The sequence below is a fragment of the Phoenix dactylifera genome, unplaced genomic scaffold, assembly GCF_009389715.1.
Source record: "Phoenix dactylifera cultivar Barhee BC4 unplaced genomic scaffold, palm_55x_up_171113_PBpolish2nd_filt_p 000090F, whole genome shotgun sequence".
NCBI classification, from domain to species: Eukaryota; Viridiplantae; Streptophyta; class Magnoliopsida; order Arecales; family Arecaceae; genus Phoenix; species Phoenix dactylifera.
The window spans coordinates 1,144,599-1,163,707 of NW_024067679.1; the positions used below are offsets into that span (position 1 = coordinate 1,144,599).

Sequence of the window (19,109 nt, forward strand, 5' to 3'; positions counted from 1 at the left end):
CCAAACCAACGGCGAGGCCGAGGTCACAAATCGGACAATCCTCCAAGGAATCAAAGCGCGAATCGGTCGGACGGGGCAAGCTTGGGTCGAAGAACTCGAGAATGTCCTTTGGGCGTATCGGACCACGCATCGGACCCCTACCGGAGAGACGCCTTTCGGCCTAACCTATGGCACGGAAGCCGTTGTCCCCGTGGAGCTCAGACTCCCCTCACCTCGGGTGGCCGCGCACCGACCCGAGGCCAATTCGGAGCAACTCCGAGGGAACCTGGATCTCTTGGAGGAAGCGAGGGAAATGGCGCAGGTTCGGATGGCGATGTATCAGTGGAGGGTGGCCCGATATTACAACTCCAAGGTCCGACCGAAGCTTTTCAGAATCGGAGATCTGGTGCTAAGGCGAGCTAAAGCATCTCAACCTGCGGAAGGTGGGAAACTAGCGCCAAATTGGGAAGGCCCGTATAGGGTTCGCTGGGTAAACCGACCTGGCTCCTACCAGTTGGAGGCCCTAGATGGTCGAGAAATTCTAAGGAGCTGGAATTCCGCTAACCTGCGGATGTATTACCAGTAGAACGACAATGCCAGAAAGACAGTTCAAAAATGTATAACACTTTTTATTTCAATAATTTCTGGTTACAACGGCGTGCTCGTGTGATTACAAGGAATTCCCAGAGGGGAATTAGGGTGTAAAGAAAGTAAAGAAGAGGTGGAGACTCCGAGGAGCTGAAGATCTGGGATCCCGAAACCTCCATCTGAAGCGGTTGCAATCCCGCCGGAAGTGGATGCTTCCAACCGGAGGCGCCATCGGCGTCTCACGAAAGAGACGAAGAGCCGGCGCGGATGAAGAAGAAGTGGACGAAGGAGAAGTCCACACTGCCTCCAACCGGAGGCGCCATCCACGCCCCATGAAAAGGATGAGGAGCCGCCGCAGACGAAGCTCCCGCTGCCTCCAGGGGAACGCCACCTCCAAGGGATATTCCGGTCCTCCCCAGTGCTAGGGGAGAGAAGGAATACAAGGGAGAAGAGCATATGGAGGCGCGGTCCCGGATCAGGCGCCTGGTGCGGAGCTCAATCGGGAGGCCGAACTTCAAGGAGGGGAGACGTGATCCCGGATGAAACGCCTAGAGCGGAGTTCCGCCAGGGAGAACCTCCTTGTTGATCCCAGATGAAACGGCTAGTTGGCGGAAGTCGCGAAGGGCGCGCCTCCCGTTCCTTCGGTGGGGGTCTCTCAACCATGCACCGGAGAGGAGGCCCACGATCCATGGCAACCTGAACAGCTCCGGCTTGGCAGGCTCCATCGCACCTGCACCTATATTTATAGCCAAACTGCGGCCCCCCGGTCGTTCCGATGCGGGTGGCTCCAATAAATGCGGGCGCATTGAATCCGGAGCAGATCCGGCTCTCGAGGCGTATCTTCCCGTGATTTCCTAAGCGTCATTCTCCTTAATCGTATTCTTTGTGCAGGACACTCCGGGTGGCCTGTACCCCTAGGTCCACGTATCTCCGCTCGCGCCCAGGCCGCATCCGCCTCGAAGAACGCGCGTATCGCGGCCGCTTAACTGACACTCCTCGCAAGCAGCAGCTGGAGATCCGATTTCTCAGGTAACCCCTTAATTAGCATTTAATGCCCATCTGGTGTTCCCCAGGCGACGCTTGGAGAGGAGGAGAAACACGATCGCAGCTGGCCACGGAGAAATCCCGTCGGGCGGCAAGCGACAGGCGCACGACCAACGAGCGGAATTTTCCGAGGCTCGGCCCTCGGATGCCAGGCTAACTCGATGATCATCCCGGGAGCAGACTAGCCTGAAGCCCCGACCGGTCGCCTCGGCTTGCGCCAGCCTTGGCCGACCAACGAGCGGAATTTCCTGAGGCTCGGCCCTCGGATGCCAAGCTAACCCGATGATCATCCCGGGAGCAGACTAGCCTGAAGCCCCGACCGGTCGCCTCGGCTTGCGCCAGCCTTGGCCGACCAACGAGCGGAATCTCCCGAGGCTCGGCCCTCGGATGCCAGGCTAACCCGATGATCATCCCGGGAGCAGACTAGCCTGAAGCCCCGACCGGTCGCCTCGGCTTGCGCCAGCCTTGGCCGACCAACAAGCGGAATCTCCCGAGGCTCGGCCCTCGGATGCCAGGCTAACCCGATGATCATCCCGGGAGCAGACTAGCCTGAAGCCCCGACCGGTCGCCTCGGCTTGCGCCAGCCTTGGCCGACCAACGAGCGGAATTTCCTGAGGCCTAACCCTCGGATGCCTGGCTTAGTGCCGGAAGAATTTCCTGAGGCCTAACCCTCGGATGCCTGGCTTAGCGCCGGAAGAATTTCTTGAGGCCTAACCCTCGGATGCATGGCTTAATGCCGGAAGAATTTTCTGAGGCCTAACCCTCGGATGCCTGGCTTAGTGCCGGAAGAATTTCCTGGTGCCTAACCCTCAGATACCTGGCCTAGCGCCAGAAGAATTTCAAGAGTCGGGAATCAGCGAGACGCTACCAAGAGTTAGAAAGAAGAAGGATGAAAGTAAAATGAAGAAACTCTATTTGCATTAACTTTCATTGTTTCAGGGCCGAGACCCATACAACTTGGCAAAACGCCAACACACAAAGAAAAGTACAGAGGGTCAGCTTGGAGGAACCCCCGGGTCAGGAACGCCCGGCACGTCTGCAAGGGGTAGGGAGACGGCTGGAGAATCAACAGGCAATGGCGCCGGAGGGGAGTCGAGAAGGGAGATCCCACTCAGGTCAATTTCGGGGTACTTAGCCGACACCCTTGCCAGGCCTTCCTCGAAGCCTAAGACAAAGGAGTCGGACCCCGCGTCCGACATGTCACGGACGAACTCGTCAGACTGACGATAGGCCTGTACCGCCCCCGACATGTCACGGGTGAACTCGGCGGACTGACGATAAGCCTGTACCGCCTGACGCCCGATCTCCGTACTCTTCTCGGCCAGCGCCGCCTCTGCTCACTCCATAATCTGAGCTTTTGCCTCCAAGACCTTCGCCACAATCCGGTCATCCGCCTCGGAGGAGACCCTCAGCAGATCAGCTTGGGCCTCCTTGTGCTTCGCCTCGGCAGCGATGCGAGCAGCCTCAGCCTCCTCCAGGCGCGAATGAAGCTCCAGGTCGCTCGCGCGGGACTTCTCCAAGGCCGACTCCAATTCGCCCAGCTTGGCTTCAAGAGACCGGGTCCGGTTGCGGGCGTTGTCGGCTGACCGCTGGGCCTTCTCCCACCTCTCCCGGTAGTCGGCAGCCTTCCGGGACTGCTTCTCGGCCCGCTCCTCCGCCTTCTTGATCTCGCCCTCGAGACCCGAGGCAACCTTGAGTTGCTCCCGAGCCTCCAACAGTTGCTTCTCGAGGGTGGCGAAGCCGAGTGCCCGCTCTTCGGCCACCTGGAGCCTTGTCTCGAGGTTCCTGGTCGTCCTCCCCGCCGCAGCCTGACCTCCCTCCTCTACTGCCTTCAGTTGGCTCTCGGCCCTCGCCAGAAGCCTCGCCTGTTCCTCGTAGCACTCCTCCAGGCGGATCATGTACTGGGCGAGCTAAGAGATAGGAAAAACGAGGGCGTCAGGCGGGGATCAACAGAGCCTATAAATGATGAAAGCGACCGAAAGAACACTCACCGACATGAGACAGACGCAGCTGGCAGCCCCAACGTCAGGGACCCTCATCTCCCGGACCTGCCTGCGGTCCTTCTCCAGCAGTACCGTCTCGATGAGGTTTCGGGCGCCGGCGAAAGTGAAGGCCGACCCCGACTTCTCCCCGGAGTCGGACGGTGGTTCTGCAGCCTTATCCTTATCCATCGCTTGGGGAAGAGTCATGCTGACCATGCTCGGGGCGGGGACCGCCCCTGGAATTGACAGGGTCCCGCTCGGCCGGGGCCTCGGCGCATCCCTCCCCGTATCATCCGGAGCCGACCGAGTCGAAGGCTGGGCTGGGGACCGATCACGTCCGACCCGTCCATCTCGGGCGCGCCCGGGTGATGCCTCCGGAGAAACGGTAGTATCGGCATCGGAGGGCTGATACAGCATCAACTCCCGGTCCGCGCCCGCGGCGTCCCCCTGATCGGTGGGTCCGGACCCGTCTGTCGGCGTCGGAGTCGCCTGCCGGCGGGACTTCTTCGCCGGTGGGGCCCCGCTCGGAGGAGCTCGTTTCTTCCTCCGGACTGCTTCCAGTAGGGACGTCCTACCAACAGCCGTTGCCTTGTCCGACCGCATGACGTCGTCGATCTCTGCAAAAAGGACGAGGTGGTCGGAGGTTGAGAAACTGAAGGAAAGAACGAAACGAAAGAGGAGAAAAGAGCTAAAAAAGAAATGGTGGCGGGCTCACGGTCAGTGGGGACCGAGCTCAGACCGACGTTCACCAAGGTATCCTCGGAAATAAGGCGAGCCACCGGGGGGAGCCGACCCTCGGCAACCAACTCCTTCAAGACGGCGACGCCGTCGGATTCCTCCCTCGACAACCTCGATAGGCCAATCGGGGACTTCATCGGCGTCTCCCAGGTTGCCCTGATTCCCCAAGAGGGATCTGCGTCAACGAAAAAGAAGTACCCCTTCCAGCCGTGAATGGAGGTAGGAGCCTCCTTGACAAGGCCGCACCCTCGCCGCGCCGCAAAGCACCACCACCCTTTATCCTGGGGGTGGCCGCTCAGGCCGTAGCATTCCCAAAAGACATTCAGGGTGGCGGGAACCTCGTGCATGCGGCAGAGAACCTGAAAGGCCGTCAGGGCGCCCCATGAGTTCGGCACCAGTTGCGTCGGCGCCACTCTTAAACCCCGAAGCACCTGAACGACTAAGTCTGAGGGGGGAAAGCGGAACCCGGCCTGAAGAATGCCCTCATTGATGGCAACCTTCCCTGGAGGAGGATGGGACATCCTCTCCTCAGGCCCCGGGAGTGTAACATTGCAGGCCTCGGAAAGGTGGTATCGAGCCACGAACCTATCTAGGTCTTCGGCGACCAACTCCGACCTAATGCGGTCTGCTCTCACTTCGCCCATCCCTAATGGCCAGTGAATCTACGGTCAGGACAGGGTCAAGAAGGGGGAAAGGACCGGAACGACTGGAGTACACTAATACAAAAGGAGAGTATGGAGAGCCCTAAATTAAAGAACGAGGCAACTCACCGGAAGAGAAGGAAGAACGGCTCCGAGAGCATCGAAGGAGGAGCAAGCGAACAGTCCGACGGCGATGACGGCAGCGCAAAGGAGAAACTCGAAGATGTCTGTAAAGAGAAAGGAGGACCCCCGGTTAAATAGGCGGAAAGGTGGGTGACGCCTCGGTGACGCCAGAGGACGCCTGGCTGCCGAAGGGTCGCTCGCGCCCCAAAGGCGAATCGACGCCATTAAGGAAGGATGTCCGCCGAAATCCTCAGACTGCCAGGTCAGCAACAACCGCCATACGCCATAAAGAAGGCGGGGAGCTCGAAGCGCGCGCGCCTCTCCGAGGGATGGCGGCAATCTCGAAGCATCACTTCCTTCACCCATTCCCCTTCTGGTTCCAGGCTCGGAAGTGGGGGGCTACTGTTACGGGGGAACTCAGCCACCATGCCCCACGTGACCGGCACGCGCGCCCAAGAAGACTACAGCTGCCCCTTGATCCAGTAACCCGACCCCGAGTCGGATATCTTCGGCTTCGCAGCCCGACCCCGAGTCGGCTGCCCCTTGATCCAGTAACCCGACCCCGAGTCGGATATCTTCGGCTTCGCAGCCCGACCCCGAGTCGGCTGCCCCTTGATCCAGTAACCCGACCCCGAGTCGGATATCTTCGGCTTCGCAGCCCGACCCCGAGTCGGCTGCCCCTTGATCCAGCAATCCGACCCCGAGTCGGCAATCTCTCGACAGCGACAGGCTGTTCCTCCGAAGCACGCCGCGACCCTCTGCTCCACTACTCCCTGCAACGGTCGTATCCGGCGCTGCTCCACGATCTCCTGTAACAGCCGTACAAAGCGGAGCTCCACTACGCCCTGTCATGGCCGTACCCAGCGCTGCCCCACGACGCCCTGTAACGGCCATGTCAGTGGCAACTCCATCGTGCCACACGATGACCAACTCCCCAGAAGGACCCCCCAGCCTGGTATATATGCGGCTGGGGGAAGAAGGGGGAGGTAAGCAAGAACTTCCAGAGCATTCTCCTACTTGCTACTATTATCTCTCCTTCTCCTCCAATCTCCTCTGACTTGATCGTCGGAGGGCCCCCACTACCCCAGTGGTGGTGCGAGGCTTGCTTGCAGGTTTTCCGGTGGAAGGTGGAGCGCAATCAACACCAACCAAGGCAATTCAAACGGAACCCCGTTCACACCGTTGTGCCAATCGTTCTCGGTTTGGACCACCAGCAACAGAATCCATTTTAAATAGTTCATACTTATGAACCAATATATTAATTTTGGATTCTTTAACTTAATTCGTGCCCTCATGGGTCACTTCAAGTCTATCCCAAATCTCTTTTGCAGAGTTGCAAGTAGAGACCCTATTGAATTCATTTCTATCCAAGGCACAATAAAACACATTCATAGCTTTAGAGTTTAGTTGTGCCTTCCTCATGTCATGTTCATCCCAATCCTTTTCTAGTTTGGGTACCTTGATACCCTCTACATATATGGATGGGATGTATGGGCCATTTACTACAATGGTCCACATCTCATAGTCTTGGGCTTGGATGAATATTCTCATCCTAGCCTTCCAGTATGAGTAGTCGGATCCATTAAAGAAAGGGGGTCTTTGGCTGGACTGACCCTCAATGTGGGAAGATCCAAATGGGGTTGTCATTTTGATCTTTTAACTCTTGGGTGGAAGAGTTTAGGCTCTGATACCACTTGTTGCCCAGATAGACAACCCAAGAGGGGGGGTGAATTGGGTTTTAAAATAATTTGAATAATTAATACGATGTGGTTGACTAATTAAAAACTATTGCAAGTTATTTAATTAATGCTAAGTGCTGTGAGTGATGTGAGGGGAAGAAGAAGAGAGACAATTCAACACAAACACAAGGTTTTATAGTGGTTCGGAGCTAACCCTTGCTCCTACGTCCACTCCCCAAGTCTCACTTGGGAATTCACTATAACCCCCTTGGATTACAGCCGGTTGTTTTCCAAGCTCACAACCAAACTTGTTGTTTTACGAGCTCACAACGAACTCGGTCGGTTTTCCCAGGCTCACCGACTAGAACCGCCCCGATTGTTTTCTCGGGATCACAATCAAACCCTTACACACGTTGGTTTTAACTCGGCTCACCAACCAACCTCAATCCCCTTGATTCAATCCCCGATTGAACTAAGTAAATACAAGTTGTAGAAAGAAAACGGAAAATGAGCTTCTCAAAAAGTAGATGAAAACAATATGAACAATAAATGAAGTTAAGAAGCCTCAAACGCTTTTAGATTGGAGATGAGGAATGGCTTCTTAAACTTCTGGTCTCCTCTTGAAAGAGTAGTCGACTTGAATGCAGGAGAAGGAGGCTTTAATTGCTGGGAAGATGTAGTTGGAAGCAGTAAATACAGATCTTCCTCTTTTTCGTTGAAGAGCACGTTGCAGAGCTTGAATGCTTGATTAGTTGGAGTGGAATGGTTGTTCTCTGCCTTGCTACAGTCCTCTGTGGCTATTTAAGCCAACCCCCACGGAAACTAGCCGTTAGAGTGCTTTTTCTGCCCGTTCTGAACACTCTGCGCAGCCTGACAATATGACCGTTGGTGGGTTGGAGTCGACTCGCGCGATCAGGAGTCGACTCGGCTGTAGCGGGAGTCGACTCAAGCTTTTCCGGAGTCGACTCGGCAACTGTTCCAAATTTGAATTAAAGTTGCCTTCACGACTGGGAGTCGACTCGTCTTGACCTGGAGTCGACTCGTCAACTTCTGGAGCTGACTTGGCAATTTTGGAGTCGGCTCATCCACTGAAGTCCGTGGATCCAATTTTGAATTTTGTCCACTCGAGTCGACTCGACTGTCCTGGGAGTCGACTCGAATCTCAGAGCCCGAACTCCCGATCCTCTGTCTTTTGGCTCGTCCAGTCTTGGAGTCGACTCGAACTTTCTTGGAGTCGACTCGGCTCTCAGTTTCCGAAAGATGGTCTTCTGCCTTTTGACGTGAAGCTGTCTTGGAGTCGACTCGAGCTGTCTGGGAGTCGACTCGAATCTCAGAGGCAGTAACTTGGTTTTCTGTCTGTCTTGGGGTCGCGGTGTCTTGGAGTCGACTCGCGTATTGCGGGAGTCGACTCGAATCTCAGAGTCTATAAAATGCTCTCTGACTTTTTCTTTGTGTACCGCTGAGAGTCGACTCTTGCTTTCTCTGGAGTCGACTTGCCACCTATCGGAGTCGACTCGCGTTCCACTGGAGTCGACTCGAATCTCAGACCCGAAAACTGTTCTCTGACTTTTCTGCCTGTGACTGCTTGGAGTCGACTCTTACTTCCTTGGAGTCGACTCGGTGAACATCGGAGTCGACTCGCGCACTTCGGGAGTCGACTCGCTGACAGGTTCTGAGTTGAAGCTTTCTGTCCTTCTGTCTGTTCTCAGTCGGAGTCGACTCGTACTTATCTGGAGTCGACTCGAGCTCGTGCCAGTGAACTTGATATGCTTGGAGTCGACTCGTGATACTCGGGAGTCGACTCGAGTCTCAGACATTGGTTCAAACAGACTCCTTAACTTATCCAAAAATTATGAACCAAGTCTTGGGACACTTAGACAGGATTTTCACTGAAACACTCAATTAAATTCATTAGTAATCAAAAGATATACTCAAATGCTTTGAGCTCATCAAAATCAAATGGGGTTTTAATCAATCACTCCACAGTTGGACATATTGCTTCTCAATGTCCAAACAAAAGAGCCATGATACTGCTGGATAATGGAGACATAGAGAGTGTGGGCTCAAGTGATGATGACATGCCACCATTGGAGGATTGTAGTGATGTTGAAGTTGCTGAACCTGTTGTTGGAGATGTGCTTGTTACTAGGCGTGCTCTCAACATGCAACCTAAGGCGGGTGGTAATGAGGAGCAACGTGAGCATATAAACGACAAGGTATGCAGCTTAATCATTGATAGTGGGAGTTGCACTAACGTTGCTAGCACCTTGTTGGTTGAAAAATTGAGTTTGCCCACATTAAAGCACCCTAATCCATATAGACTTCAGTGGCTGAATGATTGTGGAGACATAAGGGTGACTAAGCAAGTGATGATTTCATTTTCCATCGGTAAATACAAGGATGAAGTTCTTTGTGATGTGGCACCTATGCATGCTGGACATCTACTTCTTGGGCGTCCGTGGCAATTTGATAGAAGGGTTATTCACGATGGGTACAAAAATAGATACACTCTTGTTATGAACAATCACACTATTGTTTTAACACCTCTCCAACCAACCGAGGCCTATGCTGATCAAATCAGAATTACAAGAGAGTGTAAGTTGAGAGAGGAACAATTGAGCATTCAAGAAAAAAGAGGAAAGATAAGAAAAATGAGAGTCAGCAGACGAAAGAAAAGAATAAATCAGAATCCAAAGAAGAGAAAAAAAAGAGAGTGAGTGCATTTGCAAGCAAAAGAGAGGTTGAGAGTGCCTTGTTAGCAAAAGAGCAGCTACTTGTGCTCATACAAAAGGATGTTTATTTCACTAACGAACTCAATTCTTCTTTGCCTAGTATGGTTGCTTCTTTGTTACAGGAATTTGGTGATATTTTTCCAGAAGAAATTCCCCATGGATTACCTCCTACAAGAGGTATTGAGCATCAGATTGACTTAATTCCAGGTTCTTCAATCCCAAATAGACCAGCCTACAGAACAAGTCCAGAGGAAGCAAAAGAAATTCAAAGGCAAGTAGATGAGTTGCTGCAAAAAGGATTTGTGAGGGAGAGTCTTAGCCCGTGTTCTGCTCCTGTGATCTTGGTTCCGAAGAAAGATGGGACGTGGCGCATGTGTACGGACTGCCGAGCCATAAATAAAATCACTGTAAAGTATCGATATCCTATCCCTAGATTGGATGATATGCTTGATGAATTGCATGGTTCGTGTGTATTTTCTAAATAGATTTGAAGAGTGGATACTATCAAATTCGCATGAAAGAAGGTGATGAATGGAAAACAGCTTTTAAAACAAAATATGGTTTATATGAGTGGATGGTGATGCCATTTGGCTTATCTAATGCACCCAGCACCTTCATGAGGTTAATGAACCATGTTTTGCGTTCTTTCATTGGGAAATTTGTTGTAGTGTATTTTGATGATATTTTGATTTATAGCAAAACCTTAGATGAACATGTTAATCATTTGCATGTTGTTCTTAATGTTTTGAGAGAAAACAAATTATATGCTAATCTTAAAAAGTGTTCATTTTGCCATGAATCTGTTGTGTTTTTGGGTTTTGTTGTAAGCTCGAAAGGAATAAGTGTGGATGAGGAGAAGGTAAGGGCAATTAGAGAATGGCCTACACCTAAGAATGCAAATGAGGTAAGAAGTTTTCATAGTTTAGCAAGTTTTTATAGAAGGTTTGTAAAGAACTTTAGTTCTATTGCTGCACTTTTGAATGAACTTGTTAAAAAGAATGTTGTGTTTAAGTGGAATGAAGTGCATGAGGAAGCTTTTAATTCATTAAAAGAAAAATTGACCAATGCACCTTTGCTTTGTTTGAAATTGAATGTGATGCATCTGGTGTTGGCATAGGGGCCGTACTAATGCAGGACTCTAAACCAATTGCTTACTTTAGTGAAAAGCTTAATGGGGCATCATTGAATTATTCACGTATGACAAAGAGTTGTACGCTTTGGTGAGAGCTTTGCAAACTTGGCAACACTACTTGTGGTCAAGGGAATTCATAATTCATTCTGACCATCAAAGCTTGAAGTTTCTAAGATCTCAAGGTAAGCTTCAAAAAAGACATGCCAAGTGGTTGGAATTCATTGAGATGTTTCCTTATGTAATCAAGTACAAGAATGGTAAGGAAAACAAAGTGGCTGACGCATTGTCCAGAAGGTATGCATTGCTTACTTCTTTGCAAACTAAATTACTTGGTTTTGAGTTTATAAAGGACTTATATGCTAATGATTCTGACTTTGGCCAAGTATGGGATTCTTGTTCTAAACATGCTTTTGGGGACTATTATAGGCATGATGGTTTCTTGTTTAAGAAAAATAAGTTGTGTGTGCCTGTTTGTTCCTTGCGTGAAATGCTAGTTAGAGAAAGTCATGGTGGTGGATTGATGGGACATTTTGGGATAAAAGGACCTTAGAAATATTGCATGAGCATTTTTATTGGTCTAACATGAAGCATGATGTGCAATCGGTCTGTGACAAGTGCATAGCATGTAAACAAGCTAAATCTAAAGTCATGCCCATGGCTTCTATACACCTTTGCCTGTGTCTAATCAACCCTGGACTGATATTTCAATGGATTTCGTGTTAGGATTACCTCGATCTCAAGGTGGCAAAGATAGTATATTTGTCGTTGTTGATAGGTTTAGTAAAATGGCACATTTCATTGCATGCTCTAAAACCAATGATGCAACACATATTGCTGATCTGTTCTTTAAAGAGATAATGCGCTTGCATGGATTGCCTAGAACAATAGTAAGTGATAGGGATGTAAAGTTCCTAAGTCATTTTTGGAAAACTTTGTGGAATAAACTAGGAACAAAACTCTTATTTTCTACTGTTGCACATCCTCAAACGGATGGACAAACTGAAGTAGTAAATAGAACACTTACTACCTTGTTGCGTGCTATCATTAAAAAGAATTTGAAAAATTGGAAGAAATGCTTGCCACATGTTGAGTTTGCTTATAATAGAACTGTTCATTCTACTACTTCTTATTCTCCTTTTGAAGTTGTGTATGGCTTTAATCCTTTGACTCCTTTAGACATCTTACCTTTGCCTACTAATGAGTGTACCAATTTGGATGGTAAGAAAAAGGCGGATACTATTAGGGAATTGCATGCAAAAGTTCGAGCCAACATTGAGAGGAAGAATGAGCAATATGCAAAGCAAGCAAATAAGGGGCGTATTAAAGTTATTTTTGAACCAGGAGATTGGGTTTGGGTTCATATGAGGAAGGAGAGGTTTCCCACTCAAAGAAAATCTAAGCTGCAAACAAGAGGAGATGGACCCTTCCAAGTTCTAGAGAAGATCAATGACAATGCCTACAAGTTGGACTTGCCAAGTGAATATGGTAATGTAAGTGCTACCTTTAATGTGGCTGATCTATCTTTGTTTGATGTAGGTGATGAATCTGATTCGAGGACGAATCCTTTTGAAGAGGGAGGGAATGATAGAGACGCAACCAATGATAGAGACGCAACCAGCCCATCTAAAGATCCTTTGCATGGAATTGAAGGTCCTAAGACTAGGGCCAAGACTAAGAGGATGAAACAAGCTTTGGAAAGCCTGATCATAAAAATCAAAGGAAAAGAAGACCAACGTAAGATAGAAGCTGCACCTAATTGGGTCACTTTCATACAATTGGGTGAAGATGCTTTGAGTCCAATCTGAAGACAACACTTTGGAAAGTCCAAATCACATGACAAGAAGCATTCATGGGAAGGCCAACTTTCCTATTATATTTGGATTTTCGTGCATACTTTTGGGGTGATATTTCAGATGATGTTTTGTATTCCCCAAGTCACATTCAGACTTTCTTGTAGTTCCCAAAGTCACTATAATTACTTTGGGATCTTTTTCCTAAGTTCTGGTTACTTTTCTAGGAGTAGGTGTAACATGCATCTTTTCCAAGCCTTGGTAAATGCAGCCTTGGAAAATGCATGACAAGTAGTGCTATGTAATTTCCTAGGAGTTGCTTCTCTTTGAAGCCATTTCAGCCTTAAAATAGCACCTGATTGTACTTGAGAGGGGGAGAACGCATGAATGAAATTTGAGGGTTTCTCTTATGTGAGAGCTTCACCTTTGTTCTTGGATTAGAACTTGATAGTGTTGGTTCTACCGGCAGGTCGCGGTTAGGGTCACGCTTCTTTTGATAACTTTGGTTCTACCGGCAGGTCGCGGTTAGGGTCAAGTTCCTCATTCTCTACCTATTTCCAGGACGGTCCGAAGTGTGCTCTTATCAAGAGCTTTTTCGGGCACTCCATAGAAACGCCACAGATAATGTGCACCCTTTACTGGAGCCTGACAAACAGATATCAATAGTTTAAATTTTTCACAAAATCATTAGTTTCAAAAAAAATTTTAAACATTGATCATTCTTTTTCCCCTACAAATTTTTCTTAATTTTTCACGAATCATTAGTTTTATTTTCCCTCTTATCATGGCCACAGAATGATCTAGCATGAGAATTTTAGTATGTGAAAATTTATTGCAGGTATTGCTGCTGCAATAAGTTTGTTGCAGCACTGTGTGATCTGCTTGAAGGGAATGCATCTATAACAGGCAAGGAACAACACATTTGCTACTTAAAGTTCACTACCATCCTGATTGTTTCTAATTGCTTACATTTAATGCTGACATTCATGATTCAGCAATTGAGAAGATTTCTTTGCCCTTCTAGAAAGGTATGAAAAAGGATTTTTTGCATGAATATCCTCCAAAATATCGGATTTTACATGAATACCCTCCCAAAATTAATATTTATAAGTATACCCTCGTAAAACACTTATTTTTTATTCTTGTTTTTGCATATGTATCCATACCATCTAACGTCATTAAAAAATTAACGGTTTCAAATTAAAATGACTATAATATCCTTAATGAATAGACGTGCAAATAGAAACATGGATATACAAGCAAATGGCAACTTTATAAGGATATTCATGTAATTTTGCATATTTAGAAGGATATATATGCAAAAAAGAATCCCAATAGATGGAAAGAATTTAGATATATTAATTAATGTGATAGCCTTCATAATTCTGTATTTATTAGTTAATATCATAGTTTTTAAATTTTGTATTTATTAATTATTGTTATAGCCGTTAGGAAAATGAACACCACGGACGAGCCTTGATATGTGGAAATGTGAACTCCATGTAATTTGGATTTATGAGAGGGTGACATGTGTCTTATTAATTAGATCATTATTATCTTAATGTTCTATTCCACTTCACGTGAATCTAGTCCTTGGTCATTTAGTCCTTGGTCTGAACGTGACAAAGACTATTTGCCATTCTCTTGGCTTCCAGATAAAAGACAACGCTTCCCAACTGTGGACTTGTGTTGAAGAACAGGGCATAGGTTATAATAAAATAGCTAAGAACATATTTTCCATGCATACACTAGGTATCTAGCATCACAAAAAGTAGAACTAGAAGGCAGTAAAATGGAAAGTATCGACAATCGTAGTTAGTGATTGGCAATCAGTAGATGGCAAACACACTCTAAATCACAAGATTTAACATGACAAGGTGAAAGAGATGCTCTCTTACTATAATGAAGCCGCTGCTTGAGCTCACATCCTTGAGCCTGTTTATCAAGGCATCCTGGGATTTCTTCTTTGGGTTCTGCTTCGAACCCTTGTACCAAATGTTCATGAGAACAACCTATCTGATAAATCTCTGAACTTCTCAGATATTGTGGCTAACTTCTTGCAGTCCAGCTTATTGTAACTCTTCTCCCGGATCACTGGGTTCAGGAAATCCTCTGGGTGGTTGCTCATGAGCAAATTAACCAGTTGCCTTGCTTCCAGTAAAGGCATTTTCAGTTCGCTTGCACCCGAGTCCTCAGTATCTCCAAACAAATGGGATTGGTTATCGGCAAATGATTCAAAAAGCCTCAAGTCAGCATCTATTCCTGTCACAGCATTTGCATTAAACCTCTTGACCGAATCACCAAGGAAAAGCCCCACGTATCTTTTCAGATACGTGGGCGAGGACCCCATGAAGCACCCGCCGGAGGACTTGGATGGGCAGTATCTGCTGTGCAGTGGAGACCAAGGTCTCAAGGCATATAATTACCTCATTCGCATACTCATTCCCATTTGGAGGCGGGTCGTCAGTCATCCAGCTCACAGTGTCGGTCAAGATCATAAAATCATCAAGCTTGGCCTCAAGCAAGCGCAGCCAAAGCTCCTCGGCCGCATCCCGAGACTTTTTCAATGGGAACTCCCTCCTGCCCCTCTCAGCAATGCATGCGGAGGGGGATGCCAAAGAGCTGTGCAGTATGGCGGAAGAAGAAGTCACAGGCCCGCTCCATCACAGGCATTTTTGGCAGCTACTTGCATGGCCTGGGACACACCGAGGCCTCCAGACTCAACAAGGCGCAGGATGGCACCATCGACGACCTCCCCAAGGAGGCGGTCGAGATACTTCTTGACGATGGGGTAGAAATCAAGCTGGCCACCGTGTGACATGAAGCTGACCGAGTCCTCAATGAACGGCCGGACGATTCGACAGAGGTCAGGGACAGTGGATCGCCAATGGGATCGCCCTCGCAAACGCCCGCGGGACCGCGATCGCGATCCCGAAGCAGGAGAAGAAAAGGACAATTACGTAATTTCAAAAATTAATTTTACTTTTAATTAATATAAATATGTTCTTTTTAACGGTATTAGAACAACATATTAGGACATTTATATAATAACAGTATTTTATAAGGATATAGATATATATATAAATTTTAAGAGAATATTTACGCAAATTTGAATATTTAGATAGGTACCCATACAAAAAAACCTATAAAAAATAGTACTAATATTCAAGCTTGTTACTCTCATAGCCTGCCGATTAATCAGGTATAACTTTTGCAGCTGATAAAAGTGAAATATCTAATTTATTTCCTCCTAGAATTGGGAGCTTGGAGGATGTTCTTATTGCAGCAACAAATTAATCAAAAGGTCCGCTGATGTTTGTATTTTATTCAGCAACAAAGGTTTTCATTAACTCGCATCTTGGTCATGAAGCAAAGATTACTCAAGCCATTGTGTTTAGCATCTGCATCTTCTCTTCTTATCCTTAGGTCATGATATTGTGTAATTTTGTAATCTCTCTTCCAGTAAATAGAGGAATCCTAATGGCATGGCCATATTTATCCAGAAAGACATGAGCTTTTCCAGCATTACTGTAACTCAAAAGCTTCAGCATTTTCTGTTTCCCTTGCAGGAAGTAAATAATTTTGTCCACGTTTTTTGCATCACCAGCTCTATTAGTTATCTAAGTTAATTGATTTTGTTCTTCCTTATACTAGGCGCTATATGAAGCATAATTTTCTTTCCTTTTATCCTTCATGTGTAACTTCTCCCTTCTTTTCCCATCCAAATATGAGTATTAGTGTTTCAAATTATAGTTTCATTGACGTCACCTATTCAGGCAGATTTTATCAAACAAGAGATATGTTAATTGATTATTATTCTCAGATAACTTATTTACTGTTAATTTTAACTTCTTGCATTAATTATCAAACCTTTTTTTATCACATATGTCTGCAATGCACTAAGTTTATCGAATGCATCTTCTTTTTCAGATACTATCGATCAAATTTAGGTATTACGCATCTGTTTTCATAAAGTATGGTAATATTACAATAGTTTTCCAACAGTGTGCGTCCTTTGTATGTCGAGAAGTCAAAATTTTGTGGTAGGTTGTATAACACTATATTGGACTTTGTTAAGCGGTCAAGCTTATCAAAGAAACATTTCCTAAAATGCCAAAACACTTTTTATTCCTTTTGTCTCGTAAACTTTCCTACTTCATGTTAGAAAGTTCCTTGTATTATCACTTGGTTTTTGCCTTCTCCACCGAACTCCTATTTTTCTCTCTACCATATCATTTTCTTGAGGTGCATAGCTAGTTGTCAGTTGCTTGCAAATGCTATTAGTTTCAAAACGAATTCAAAATCATTAAAAAGAAATTTTACTCCACTATTGCTTTGAAGATTTTTGAACAAATAGCCATTTCCATTCTCCCCAAATTTTTAGCTTCCAAAACGCATAAAATACTTAGATTTCCTTCCGAAAAGAACCCAAGTCATCTAGCTACAATCATCAGTGGATACACTAAAACAAAAGATTTTCATTCAATGGTATTATTTGCATCAAACTATACAAATTAGGTTACCACCTTGACCTTCAAAAACTTTTGTTATTGGGTTACCGCCTTTTCTAGGAAAAGAGCAGTAACTAGGAGCTACGAATTATGAACTGCAAAATAAAAGTACTAGAGATAACTTAAAGATATATTGATAAAAAAATTGGAAATTAATTCGTTGATGGCTAAAGGGCCTCTTTGGAGGATTGTAGTTTGATACTTATACGTAGTTCCCAATAATTGTTGTGCTAGGTATTACTACTTAATTTTGATACTTGTCCTTGCTAATTTGTGTCACGTGAGTGACTATTTTCATGTATGATAGCTATCTTCCATCCATTACTCTTATAATTTTGGATAATGTTACCACTCCTCCTATATTTGGATAGTGGTAAGATAGATGTTACTACTTAGTTTTGATGTTTGTTTTTGCTAGTTTGAGCCACGTAGATTATTATTATTATGAATGATAATTACCTCACTTTCACTACTTTATATACTGAGTAGTGCTATTTTTCCTCTATGTTTTAGGTAGTGGTGATTATTAGCTAGCTATCTCCTTGAATTCTACTATGTTCAAGGTCTCGTCTTAGGCCAATAATTCTTGACCTCTTGGTCTATACACTAGTCACTTGGTCTGCACTCTAATGCTTCAGCTAGGAGTAGCAATTTACTCCACCCCATTGGGTATCCGACCCGATCTAACCCTAATGGGGTGGGTTTTTCCCGACTTGTAGCATATATAGGGTGGGTGTGGGTAATGGTAGAACCTACTTTGAACCCGACCCACGTATATATAACCTTTCACAAATCCCCTTCCTACTCTTTGCCCTAGTTGCTCCAATTATGAGGAACATGGAACATGTGAAAGGTTACATGTCAAAATACTTAATTATTCATTTTTCAGTTGATTACTTTTCTTAGTTTAAGGAACATTTGACTTTTTTTAAAAAAATATTTTTGTTTATTATGTATATATTATTATTAAAAATTTAGTTTGTTATGTTCTATGTCTTCGACCCTTATTTTGTTTAATATTATGTGAAGTACCCAAATTTATTTTTATATTCTTTTTTTATATTTAGTTTGCACCAGCCTTGCCCGATCCAATTCGTCTCACCCTCCCCATCTAACTCTATCTGCCCTGCACTGTCCCACCTCGAGGCAAATACGGTTGGATATAGATATTGGCCTATCGACCCATAGCTGATGTGTTGCCATCCCTAGCTTCAGCCTCCATACTTGGTGTATCAGCTTGCACCTCATGGTATATCAGCCTATACTCGATGTATTAACTTGCACTCATGGTGTATCAATTTGCCTTTCTGATACGTAGTTTCAGGTTGGCATCTTTCTAGTAGTGCTCGACTTGCTAGCCATGTATCTTGTCCTGCTAAATCAATACAACTTCAATCTACTAGTTGAGTACAACTTGGGTCAGTTGGCTGAGTATTTGGCTGGCTGGTTGAGGATAACTTCAACCTACTAGTTGAATACTTCAGCTTGTTGATCGATTCTCAGTCTGCTCCTTAATACTCTAGCAAAATATTAAAGGACACGTTAATCTAGGACCTCTTGAAAAATCATCATTAGAAATGCACATATCTTATAAAAATCATTTGTGCTAAAACTATAATGAATCTTTTTTATTTTCCATTTTCCCACTTTATGCGCGTAGTGATGTGCAAATTATCATCCTTTCACCACTCATCATGATTATCCATCTTGCGTGGGCGCCATAAGTTTAGCAATCTCAAAATATTACCTTCACAACCTACAACTTTTGAGAGTTGCTTATAGTAAGTTCCTAATGCTTACCACCAGCACAAGCATTTCTTTGATTTCAAAAGCTAACATCTCGAGTTTGTTTAGCATTGCTTTTATTTCATATTTTTTATTTTAAAATAAAATTATACAAATCAAGACAAAAAATATTTTTAGTGTTACTATTTTTTATTTTTTAAAATTTCTTTCATTATTTATAGAAAAAATAAAAGTAGCTTATCATTTTAATATTTTTCAAAACAAAAAAAACTGATGATTTTTACTACCGCCGCCACCGCTACCACTGCTATTATTATCACTACTGCTTCCACCCCCATCATCCCCTCTACCACCACCACTATCATTGCTATCATCACCACTATCTCCTCCACATCACTAGTACTTCCATCACTATTACCACCGT

The 19,109-nt window shown here is 45.8% G+C and overlaps 1 protein-coding gene and 1 pseudogene across 1 annotated transcript; one reads left to right on the forward strand and one right to left on the reverse strand.

The window, feature by feature from the left end:
* Positions 1-8,798: 8,798 nt before the first annotated feature.
* LOC120103936 lies at positions 8,799-11,188 on the forward strand. The gene is made up of 5 exons (XM_039116415.1): positions 8,799-8,990; positions 9,629-9,881; positions 9,992-10,127; positions 10,335-10,410; positions 10,988-11,188. The coding sequence occupies exons 1-5, from the start codon at positions 8,799-8,801 to the stop codon at positions 11,186-11,188; spliced, it is 858 nt and encodes a 285-aa protein (XP_038972343.1).
* A 1,780-nt stretch (positions 11,189-12,968) lies between these two features.
* LOC103721847 lies at positions 12,969-18,050 on the reverse strand (annotated as a pseudogene).
* Positions 18,051-19,109: the final 1,059 nt, after the last annotated feature.